Raw genomic sequence first — 13012 nt, 5'->3', positions numbered from 1 at the left:
TGTCATTAGAACAACATTCTTCAATGATTGAATGAGCCAAAGATTGTCGCAGGGCTGCTTTTATTGGAAATTTTATTAAAATTGCAATTTTCTTAAGGAATTTGTTGAATTTTTTTAAAAAAATAATTTAAAAACAAATTTACAATGAGGTAGAATTGGGTAGAATGACTGAATATCAGTCTTAGACATCAGAACATCATTCTCCAATCATTGAATGAAACACAGATTATCAGCAGGGTTGCTTTTTTTTAAATTTTATCAAAATTGCAATTTTGTTAAGGAATTTGTTGGAATTTCTTTAAAAAAATGTGTTTAAAAACAAATTTACAGTGGGGTAGAATTGGGTAGAATGACTGAATATCATTCTTAGACATCAAAACAACCTTTTTGAATCATTGGATGGGCCACAGATTGTCAGCAGGGCTGCTTTTATTTGAAATTTTATTAAAATTTCCTTTTATGTTCATTAAATATTTTTTAGCTTTCTTTAATTCTTTATGGGGTAGAATTTGATATAATAAATATGTGGCATTACTTTGCAGCAGAAACACTTGCTCCATGCTAGGAATAATCAGAACTGCAGATATATTGAACTTAAGGGTTAATTCTTTTGTTTGATGGAGACGCATGGTAGCTAATTTTTTAACAATCTTTAATTTTCTCCAGAACCGCCATTTTTCAACTTAAGTATGGACTTTTATAGGTCAAATCGGGCTAGAATTTTCCGAGGAACACGATGCCGTGGTCAAAATCGATATATAAAGTACTTTAAAAATTAAGTATAAAGAGAAGTACTACTTAAGCAGAGCCGTACCTTGGCTCCACGGCGCCCTTGGCGAAGCATCAATTTGGCGCCCCACCCAAAATTACAAGCATTTTGATAAACTGATGTTATTTTTCAATGATTGCTTCAATGAGTTTTGATTGTATAATTGCAATTGGAGACCTTGTGATGGTTAAAATCAGAAACACAGTATTTTTATTGTTTTGTTTTTCAAATTGATTTGAGATAGGTTGAATTGAAAATTTATTGGAGGAATTAAGTTGGCTGAATATTTTCTCAGATTTCATAAAATCGATAATAATAGCACGGTTTTATTTTTCTTAATTTATTTTTCTGATAAATGCACAGAATTGAATACTCAATCCTGATGAGTTTTCATTTCGGTGTAATTAGATAAAGAAAAATCCTTCTTCAAAATTATAAAAATAATAAGTATAATTTTTCAACATGCAGCGGCAGAACCAAATTCCGTCAAAATCAATTAATGATCATTCAAAATCTAGCGCAATTCATGATGAAACTTATTTTGATAATAATAATAGCATTATTTTTGGTGAAAAATATGAAGATAAGTAAATTTTATTATTTTTTATTGATTCGCCCATACTAGGCGTCTGGAATATATTTTATGTTTTTTTGTAAAATTATGTTGTTCATTGATATTTTTCATTGATATTTTTTAAATTTATTTTTAATTTATAAAATTAAATTTTATGTTCTAGAAAATTGATTGTTTTTAACAAAGCTGTATGAATATTTCCTAACCTTGATAAAATATTATTTGTATGGTTTTAACTGAAACAATTTTTTCTGAATATAAAGTTCTGCGTAGTTTCTCATTATCAGAGCTTTTTAGACGATTAAAAAAGTAAATGTGTAAATTTAGGAGAAATAACACTTGAACAGTAGCGTGGCTCACGGATATATGAAAAAGACAAAAATATTTAATTTCTAGTGCCTAAAATGGAATTTATAAGTACTATACTGCCGTTCTACGCATAATTGTCCCATGTTCAAAAAAGTTCAACTGAGAAAAACGCGATCGAAATTTTTCGTCCGTTTTTTGTGTTTCTACACGCAAAAAAAAGCGTTCCCGTAGCCATGAACAAAAAATCATGAATTTAGCAAACAAACGTGTTCATGGAAACGTGAACAAATTCATGAAATCATGGTACAAAAATCATGAAATCATGATATGCACTTCATAAAGTTGTGAACTAGTTCACCACGTTGTGATCAGTGTGCAAAGCCCAAAATTTTGCGTTACTTTTTTAAAGTCGACCGTAACGCTTGGAAAACAGACGTGTTTTGACGTGCTGACCAGCGGAATTGTTTTGATCGGTGTTTTTCAGAATGATTTTTGAAGAGTTTTGTGAAATGGATAGAAGCCAGATAGGATTTTCGACGACTCGGCTTTTAAGGGAAGATGGTCAGGTAAGTTTTGTAAGGGGGAATTGCCCACTAGGGGAGAAGTGAGGATGATAATTTTAAGGAATTAGGGAGTGTTTTTATTTACGTAATGATGGGGGGAGGGTGGGAAGTGCGAAGGCTTTGTTAAGGTTCATATTTATTTTTTTTTCATATTTGAGTGAAAATTTTGCAAATAGGAAATTTGATCAAAGTATTCTCTACAATAATTTAATATATATTTCTTTTACTTAAAGTATCACGAGTTTTTTTTATATATTTTAAGTTATTCGAGTATTTAACATAATTGATAAATTTCAAGTATTTCAAATAAATCAAGTATCTCAAGTATTTCAAGTATTTCAAGTATTTCATGTAGTTCAGGTATTTCAAGATTTCAAGAATATTTATAATTTCTGGTATTTTAAAAATTTGAAGCAATTCCAGGATTTCAAGTATTTAAAATATTTTAATTATTTTAAGTATTCCAGGTGTTTCAAGTATTTGAAGTAATTGAAGCTTTTGAATTATTTTATGAATTAAAAAATATTTAAAATTTAATAAACTATAAGTATTATTATTCTTACTTTTGAAGGGCATTGCAAATATTTTTTTAATGGTGACAAAACCGAATCCAACCAAAGAATAACAGAATTAAAAAAAAATTGTATTTTTGTATTTTTGTATTTTTGTATTTTTGTATTTTTGTATTTTTGTATTTTTGTATTTTTGTATTTTTGTATTTTTGTATTTTTGTATTTTTGTATTTTTGTATTTTTGTATTTTTGTATTTTTGTATTTTAGCATTTTTGTATTTTTTTATTTTTGTATTTTTGTGTTTTTGTATTTTTGTATTTTTGTATTTTTGTATTTTTGTATTTTTGTATTTTTGTATTTTTGTATTTTTGTATTTTTGTATTTTTGTATTTTTGTATTTTTGTATTTTTTGTATTTTTGTATTTTTGTATTTTTGTATTTTTGTATTTTTGTATTTTTGTATTTTTGTATTTTTGTATTTTTGTATTTTTGTATTTTTGTATTTTTGTATTTTTGTATTTTTGTATTTTTGTATTTTTGTATTTTTGTATTTTTGTATTTTTGTATTTTTGTATTTTTGTATTTTTGTATTTTTGTATTTTTGTATTTTTGTATTTTTGTATTTTTGTATTTTTGTATTTTTGTATTTTTGTATTTTTGTATTTTTGTATTTTTGTATTTTGTATTTTTGTATTTTTGTATTTTTGTATTTTTGTATTTTTGTATTTTTGTATTTTTGTATTTTTGTATTTTTGTATTTTTGTATTTTTGTATTTTTGTATTTTTGTATTTTTGTATTTTTGTATTTTTGTATTTTTGTATTTTTGTATTTTTGTATTTTTGTATTTTTGTATTTTTGTATTTTTGTATTTTTGTATTTTTGTATTTTTGTATTTTTGTATTTTTGTATTTTTGTATTTTTGTATTTTTGTATTTTTGTATTTTTGTATTTTTGTATTTTTGTATTTTTGTATTTTTGTATTTTTGTATTTTTGTATTTTTGTATTTTTGTATTTTTGTATTTTTGTATTTTTGTATTTTTGTATTTTTGTATTTTTGTATTTTTGTATTTTTGTATTTTTGTATTTTTGTATTTTTGTATTTTTGTATTTTTGTATTTTTGTATTTTTGTATTTTTGTATTTTTGTATTTTTGTATTTTTGTATTTTTGTATTTTTGTATTTTTGTATTTTTGTATTTTTGTATTTTTGTATTTTTGTATTTTTGTATTTTTGTATTTTTGTATTTTTGTATTTTTGTATTTTTGTATTTTTGTATTTTTGTATTTTTGTATTTTTGTATTTTTGTATTTTTGTATTTTTGTATTTTTGTATTTTTGTATTTTTGTATTTTTGTATTTTTGTATTTTTGTATTTTTGTATTTTTGTATTTTTGTATTTTTGTATTTTTGTATTTTTGTATTTTTGTATTTTTGTATTTTTGTATTTTTGTATTTTTGTATTTTTGTATTTTTGTATTTTTGTATTTTTGTATTTTTGTATTTTTGTATTTTTGTATTTTTGTATTTTTGTATTTTTGTATTTTTGTATTTTTGTATTTTTGTATTTTTGTATTTTTGTATTTTTGTATTTTTGTATTTTTGTATTTTTGTATTTTTGTATTTTTGTATTTTTGTATTTTTGTATTTTTGTATTTTTGTATTTTTGTATTTTTGTATTTTTGTATTTTTGTATTTTTGTATTTTTGTATTTTTGTATTTTTGTATTTTTGTATTTTTGTATTTTTGTATTTTTGTATTTTTGTATTTTTGTATTTCTGTATTTTTTTATTTTTGTATTTTTGTATTTTTGTATTTTTGTATTTTTGTATTTTTGTATTTTTGTATTTTTGTATTTTTGTATTTTTGTATTTTTGTATTTTTGTATTTTTGTATTTTTGTATTTTTGTATTTTTGTATTTTTGTATTTTTGTATTTTTGTATTTTTGTATTTTTGTATTTTTGTATTTTTGTATTTTTGTATTTTTGTATTTTTGTATTTTTGTATTTTTGTATTTTTGTATTTTTGTATTTTTGTATTTTTGTATTTTTGTATTTTTGTATTTTTGTATTTTTGTATTTTTGTATTTTTGTATTTTTGTATTTTTGTATTTTTGTATTTTTGTATTTTTGTATTTTTGTATTTTTGTATTTTTGTATTTTTGTATTTTTGTATTTTTGTATTTTTGTATTTTTGTATTTTTGTATTTTTGTATTTTTGTATTTTTGTATTTTTGTATTTTTGTATTTTTGTATTTTTGTATTTTTGTATTTTTGTATTTTTGTATTTTTGTATTTTTGTATTTTTGTATTTTTGTATTTTTGTATTTTTGTATTTTTGTATTTTTGTATTTTTGTATTTTTGTATTTTTGTATTTTTGTATTTTTGTATTTTTGTATTTTTGTATTTTTGTATTTTTGTATTTTTGTATTTTTGTATTTTTGTATTTTTGTATTTTTGTATTTTTGTATTTTTGTATTTTTGTATTTTTGTATTTTTGTATTTTTGTATTTTTGTATTTTTGTATTTTTGTATTTTTGTATTTTTGTATTTTTGTATTTTTGTATTTTTGTATTTTTGTATTTTTGTATTTTTGTATTTTTGTATTTTTGTATTTTTGTATTTTTGTATTTTTGTATTTTTGTATTTTTGTATTTTTGTATTTTTGTATTTTTGTATTTTTGTATTTTTGTATTTTTGTATTTTTGTATTTTTGTATTTTTGTATTTTTGTATTTTTGTATTTTTGTATTTTTGTATTTTTGTATTTTTGTATTTTTGTATTTTTGTATTTTTGTATTTTTGTATTTTTGTATTTTTGTATTTTTGTATTTTTGTATTTTTGTATTTTTGTATTTTTGTATTTTTGTATTTTTGTATTTTTGTATTTTTGTATTTTTGTATTTTTGTATTTTTGTATTTTTGTATTTTTGTATTTTTGTATTTTTGTATTTTTGTATTTTTGTATTTTTGTATTTTTGTATTTTTGTATTTTTGTATTTTTGTATTTTTGTATTTTTGTATTTTTGTATTTTTGTATTTTTGTATTTTTGTATTTTTGTATTTTTGTATTTTTGTATTTTTGTATTTTTGTATTTTTGTATTTTTGTATTTTTGTATTTTGTATTTTTGTATTTTTGTATTTTTGTATTTTTGTATTTTTGTATTTTTGTATTTTTGTATTTTTGTATTTTTGTATTTTTGTATTTTTGTATTTTTGTATTTTTGTATTTTTGTATTTTTGTATTTTTGTATTTTTGTATTTTTGTATTTTTGTATTTTTGTATTTTTGTATTTTTGTATTTTTGTATTTTTGTATTTTTGTATTTTTGTATTTTTGTATTTTTGTATTTTTGTATTTTTGTATTTTTGTATTTTTGTATTTTTGTATTTTTGTATTTTTGTATTTTTGTATTTTGTATTTTTGTAATTTTGTATTTTTGCATTTTTGTATTTTTGTATTTTTGTATTTTTGTATTTTTGTATTTTTGTATTTTTGTATTTTTGTATTTTTGTATTTTTGTATTTTTGTATTTTTGTATTTTTGTATTTTTGTATTTTTGTATTTTTGTATTTTTGTATTTTTGTATTTTTGTATTTTTGTATTTTTGTATTTTTGTATTTTTGTATTTTTGTATTTTTGTATTTTTGTATTTTTGTATTTTTGTATTTTTGTATTTTTGTATTTTTGTATTTTTGTATTTTTGTATTTTTGTATTTTTGTATTTTTGTATTTTTGTATTTTTGTATTTTTGTATTTTTGTATTTTTGTATTTTTGTATTTTTGTATTTTTGTATTTTTGTATTTTTGTATTTTTGTATTTTTGTATTTTTGTATTTTTGTATTTTTGTATTTTTGTATTTTTGTATTTTTAACTGGTCATAGTTTTTGATTTCAAGAATTTTGATACGTCACATGACAGGGTTCCTTGCAAATTCCGAAGTGTCCCCAAATGGCCACCGGTAACCGGTGACCCGTTCCGGATTGGCCAGGTTTGGTAAGAGGACATTGGTTTTACTTAAAACGGTCACAGTTTTTAATTTGATGAATTTTGATACGTCACATGACAGGGTTCCTTGCAAATTCCGAAGTGTCCCCAAGTGGCCACCGGTAACCGGTGACCCGTTCCGGATTGGCCAGCTTGGGCCAGCGGACATTGGCATCACTTCAAATGGTAATACTTTTTAATTTGAAGAATTTTGATACGTCACATGACATGGTTCCTTGCAAATTCCGAAGTGTCCCCAAGTGGCCACCGGTAACCGGTGACCCGTTCCGGATTGGCCAGCTTGGGCCAGCGGACATTGGCATGACTTTAAATGGTAATACTTTTTAATTTGAAGAATTTTGATACGTCACATGACAGGATTCCTTGCAAATTCCGAAGTGTCCCCAAATGGCCACCGGTAACCGGTGATCCGTTCCGAGGTGGCCAGGTTGGGCCAGCGGACATTGGCATCACTTTAAATGTGAATACTTTTTAATTTGAAGAATTTTGATACGTCACATGACAGGGTTCCTTGCAGATTCCGAAGTGTCCCCAAGTGGCCACCGGGAACCGGTGACCCGTTCCGGATTGGCCATGTTGGGCAAGCGGACATTGGCATCACTTTAAATGGTAATACTTTTTAATTTGAAGAATTTTGATACGTCACATGACATGGTTCCTTGCAAATTCCAAAGTGTCCCCAAGTGGCCACCGGGAACCGGTGACCCGTTCCGGATTGGCCAGCTTGGGCCAGCGGACATTGGCATCACTTTAAATGGTAATACTTTTTAATTTGAAGAATTTTGATACGTCACATGACAGGATTCCTTGCAAATTCCGAAGTGTCCCCAAATGGCCACCGGTAACCGGTGATCCGTTCCGGGGTGGCCAGGTTGGGCAAGCGGACATTGGCATCACTTTAAATGTTAATACTTTTTTATTTGAAGAATTTTGATACGTCACATGACATGGTTCCTTGCAAATTCCAAAGTGTCCCCAAGTGGCCACCGGTAACCGGTGATCCGTTCCGGATTGGCCAGGTTGGGCAAGCGGACATTGGCATCACTTTAAATGGTAATACTTTTTAATTTGAAGAATTTTGATACGTCACATGACATGGTTCCTTGCAAATTCCAAAGTGTCCCCAAGTGGCCACCGGGAACCGGTGACCCGTTCCGGATTGGCCATGTTGGGCAAGCGGAAATTGGCATCACTTTAAATGGTAATACTTTTTAATTTGAAGAATTTTGATACGTCACATGACATGGTTCCTTGCAAATTACAAAGTGTCCCCAAGTGGCCACCGGGAACCGGTGACCCGTTCCGGATTGGCCATGTTGGGCAAGCGGAAATTGGCATCACTTTAAATGGTAATACTTTTTAATTTGAAGAATTTTGATACGTCACATGACATGGTTCCTTGCAAATTCCAAAGTGTCCCCAAGTGGCCACCGGTAACCGGTGATCCGTTCCGGTGTGGCCAGGTTGGGCCAGCGGACATTGGCATCACTTTAAATGTTAATACTTTTTTATTTGAAGAATTTTGATACGTCACATGACAGGGTTCCTTGCAAATTCCGAAGTGTCCCCAAGTGGCCACCGGTAACCGGTGACCCGTTCCGGAGTGGCCAGGTTGGTCCAGGGTCCGTTGGCTGCCCTCGAATTGGGCAGGTTCCCGGTATTTGTCATTTGCGGCCAAAAATTCAAAAATCTGTTAAATTATCTAATTTTGCCATCCGAATAACTGACTGTAGAAAACTAAATTCGTACCCAGAGCCAAAATTTAATAGTTCGTCACGTAATCAGTGAATGATACCCTACAACTGTCACTTTCCCGTTTAATAATTTCTGAACGTTCTTCGTCTCTGTTTCAAAGCTGTGGCTCCACCCACAAATTCATGTTTTTTGTTTGCAATAGCGTGAACAAATGTATGATTTGTTTCCTAATACCATGAACGATGTTTATGATTACGGGGGCAGGAAAAACGTAACCAGACCAGGCGTTACGGTTTTTCGTGAACAAACGTTCATGAAAATCGATTGCAAACATGCATTTGTTCACGGTGCAAAATCTTATCATAAAATTTGCTTTGTTTCCATTTTCATGGTACGTTGTTCACGTTTACGGGAACGGACTTTTTTGCGTGTACGCATAAGTCCCTAATCATGCCAGTTAGCAGTTTATCACTCTTATTTTTAATCTTCTTGCTATACAATAGGTGAACAAGACACAATACGTCGTAAAACTGATAATTTCTTGAATGAAAATACTTCGTGGGACAATTATGCGTTGAAGTTCAACGATGGGACAAACAGACTTGGTGTTGTTTTCAATGAGTTTCCGAACAAAGTACTAGATTTTATGTGTTTTTTGAAAAGTAAACGTCAAACTAAACCCAAAAATGACAAAATGTCAGAATCGATCAAAAATGACATGGGACAATTATGCGTAGAACGGCAGTATAACCTCAGAAACTATCCTGAAATTTTGAGCGCATTTGGTTAATGTTTAGTTGTTCCACTCTAGTCCTGAAGTTATAATGAAACTTAAATGCACAGAAAAAAAGTTGAATTTTGGAATGTTGAAAATTTGGTAGGTTGAATATTACCTCTTTTTTGAGTAATATTACATAAAAAATGTGTAAAAATGTGAACCTGATGAATATTCATCAAAAACTGATGAAAATTCATCATTTTCTAGGGTAAAATTCATCATTTTTTTAGCCAATAAATCTGTCACCATTTCCTGATGAATATAACCATCATTTTTTTTCTGTATAAATTTAATTAATTTATTTAACTCATCTTCGAGAAAGTTTTCCTATACCTTATGATTTTTTTCTCAAATTAATGGTTTCTTATAGGTTTTGAACCGAGGAACAACTTAGTAGAACATCACAAATTTTTAAGAGCACGTTCCATACTCCAACAAATATCCTGTATCTTTTCAGGATCAATTTCAAGCGCTTTACGATGTTTTACAAAGTTGTTCCTTGGATCAAAATCCGTAAGAAACCTAAGAATAGGAAAGTTTGATAAGGCTTTGAGAAACTTTCTCTAAGAAGAGGTTAAAACTGAAACCCCAAGTAACATTTTTTTCCAGGAGTTCTACAAGACCTCTCAAGATAGCTACAGCATAGCAGCTTGGACCGCGGTAGGATAAAACTCTCTTCAAGTACTCTTCCAAACTCCTGAAGAAGTTTTGAAGAGAATTTTATCCTACCGCGGTCCAAACTGCTATGCTGTAGCTATCTTGAAGAGCTCTTGTAGACGAAAAAAAAGCTCTTGTAGAACTCTTGGAAAAAATGTTACTTGCACAGAAAAAAAAAATCATGGTAATATTACATCTGGGAAGAGGTACATCTTTTATGTCAGAAAAAAGGTGTAATTTTACCTCTGAAAATGTGTAATTTTACCACTTTTCTGGTGTAATGTCACTTTTTCAGTCTAAATTGAGGTAAAATTACATCATAAAAGAGGTAATATTCAACCTTCCAAAATTAAAGCTTCCAAATTTACATTATTTTTTTCTGTGTGGGACATTCCCATAGTAAATTTTTGAAGTTTCATACTTACTTCAGGTCAATGGTGGAAGTACTAAACCTTAACCAAATACGCTCAAAAATTCAGGCTAGCTTCTGGGGCTATATTGCTTCAAAATTCCAGTAGAGGCGTTCGAAATTGAAAACTTTTGCCTTTTCATATAACCGTGAGCCACGCTATTGAAAAGCCAGAAAAATTAATCAATAAATTGTGATAAATCTAAGTGTGTAGAAATTTGTCAACACCGGTTAAGCTAAAAATAGAAAATGAGATGCAGAGAAGCTTGTGTGTTCTGTATTTTTTTTTTCTTGAAAAAACATTGTTGATATTATTGGTGAAAATTTACAGCAGTTTTCCTATGTTAAAACTCTAGTATTTCAAAAAAGCGTAGGCAAATTTCAATGCACGAAGTTGCTCATAAAAGGGAAATAGTGCTGAAAATATTTCAAATGCCATTTTTTCAATCTCGAGAATGTCTAAATTTTAAAACAAAAATTATGTGTTTCAATGCTTAAAAGGTTCTATCCTAAAATCTAAATATTCATTTTTAACTTTTTGGATGTTTCTAAATACCTCTGATTCAATGCTTTTTTAAAAACACCCAAAAAGCAAAAAATCTACATTTTGTTTATAGGATTACTTAAAAAAAAAATTCTAGAAATAATTCATATTTTAAAGAAGTTCAAAATATGACAACAACGTGAAAATAACATACAGTTGGACAATATTTTAGTCTGGAAGGTATGGCGTAAACTTCATTGTATAACAGTCCAAACTTTAACGCTGTATTAATTTTGAAAAGCTTTTCTATAACTCCTTGATCTTTCTGCCACTTCAGTGCCCTGCCCCTTCTTTGATGACAAAATAAATTTAGCATTAAATGTAAATTTTCAAGAACACTTCGGAAGAAATATTCATACAATTAATTTGGCGCCCCTGCATCATTTTTTTTTATTATATGTTAAACCAAATTATCTAGGAATTTGTAGTTATACTTTATATTTTGGCGCCCTTTCTCTTTTAAATACCTAATGAGGATGTTATAACTGACATTAAAAATAAGTTCAATCACCGATTTCGGCGCCCCCCAAGGGCTGGCGCCCTTGGCGGTCGCCAACTGCGCCAACCCCTAGGTACGGCGCTGTACTTAAGAATAAGAAGTTTAGGAAAAATCTGATAGATTCGATAGATTCGTCAGGTAGAACGGAGGTAGACTACTTTGTATTACTTCAGAAGTTGATTTGACGTCGCTTTCTTGAAAACAGGTATCTTTCCAGCAGGGCAATGCTACTTATTGAACAATATTGAGGTAGACTAAAAATCCTTCGAGGTAGACATATGTACCAATTTGGTAGACAACTTCAGCATACTTGGAATTTTGATTTGACCTGCTGGGTGGATTGACATACTTGGGAGAGCCATTTTATCATTGTTCCCCGTGTCTCATCGATGACTACTCTACCCTATTTTGCATTTTTATTTTTATTTACTCATGTTTGGGTTTAGGGTTTAGGATAAAATTAATACCAATAAATAATTACTCACCATATTGGCACAATGAGACGTTGAATAATCCATTGGGGGCACAGGGGGGTCCCGCAGGACAATAGCACAAATTGTCTTTATTTTTTTCTACAGAAGCGAATACATCTGGAGATGGAGTAAACCGAAATCCTTGCACTCCATTTTTAACAGTAACCTCCTTTTCAAATTTCAGCGGTAACAGACGGCATAGATCCTTTTCGTACACAAAAAGCGTCGTGTTTTTAGTTATGTGTGGCGGAAAGATTGATCCATCTGTTCCATTCAAGCGGTTGCATTGTTCAGTTGACCAGTGAGTTTGGTGGGAACGTCCGTTATATTTATCTATGATACCGTATTGTGTGATATCGTCAACTCCTGTCCAGACAGTAACTCTGTCCTAAAACATAGCAGAAAGAACATTGAGTTCTGGTTCAATTTATTATTGACTTGTTTTACAACCTTTGAAGTACTATTTTTACCATACATTAGACCAAATTCATCATATGGTAACTTCTGCTCCTTCGGTACAACATCTTTAGCAAGCTTTAGCAGTGGATCTTCATAACCCCATAGAAGCTGTCCAACCGAGACTTCTACGAATGGTTTTATTTTCAAAATGTCCATGATGCTGGCCATTGCGAGTCGAAGAAATCTGAAACAAATAATTACCGTAAGTTTCTCAAACCTTTTCAAACAAATTCCATTTTACCGAGTTTTGGCTGTAATGGCATAATAGAAAAAGAAACCCCCCGATTATTTACATATTTGGAAAGATAATTGATTGAAATGTAATGTAGATTGAACAGTATCATACCTGTGTTATTCGTTTTTTGTTATTTGTTTTTTGGTTACACAAAAAATAACAACTACCGTCAGTGGGGGTGACTATGGGTAAAACAACGTAATTTCCTAATAACAAAAACAATTGTAATTTCTTAATAACAAAAACAATTTAAATAACATCGAAAATCTTTCAACGTAGATTTGTTCTTAGATAGTTTACTAACATTTTTTTTCCAAAATATGGTGGATTTTGATGAACACTACCTTAAATGCCAATAGTTTGAAAATTGACCCAATCTCACCCCTTAGAGGGGGTGACATTGGGTCAAATGAAACTAAAATGATGCTCCAATACGACGATATGGTAAAAACAAGTCATCCAAAAGTGTTTCTTGTTCGAGGGAATCGTATTGACATGCTACAATGTTTGAAGTGAAGATTTTTAAA

The 13012-nt window shown here is 28.5% G+C and overlaps 1 protein-coding gene and 1 long non-coding RNA gene across 5 annotated transcripts in view; one reads left to right on the top strand and one right to left on the bottom strand.

Moving 5' to 3' along the window:
- The window catches only part of LOC128093702 (uncharacterized), a 106706-nt gene that overhangs the window by 12822 nt on the left and 80872 nt on the right, over positions 1–13012 (top strand). The gene's annotated exons all lie outside the window — the stretch shown is intronic.
- LOC120424220 (scavenger receptor class B member 1) overlaps positions 1–13012 on the bottom strand; it is a 130258-nt gene that overhangs the window by 86331 nt on the left and 30915 nt on the right. For all 4 annotated transcript variants that reach the window (XM_039588277.2, XM_039588274.2, XM_039588275.2 and 1 more), the window contains exons 5-6: positions 12242–12434; positions 11804–12179 (exon numbers count right to left, since the gene is read on the bottom strand). In XM_039588277.2, the coding sequence (XP_039444211.1) occupies positions 11804–12179; positions 12242–12434 (569 nt within the window). The remainder of the gene's footprint in view (positions 1–11803; positions 12180–12241; positions 12435–13012) is intronic.

Source organism: Culex pipiens, unplaced genomic scaffold, assembly GCF_016801865.2.
Source record: "Culex pipiens pallens isolate TS unplaced genomic scaffold, TS_CPP_V2 Cpp_Un0003, whole genome shotgun sequence".
Classification (NCBI taxonomy): domain Eukaryota; kingdom Metazoa; phylum Arthropoda; class Insecta; order Diptera; family Culicidae; genus Culex; species Culex pipiens.
The sequence above is the reverse complement of the archived record's forward strand: the minus strand, read 5'-3'. Positions and strand labels throughout refer to the sequence as shown.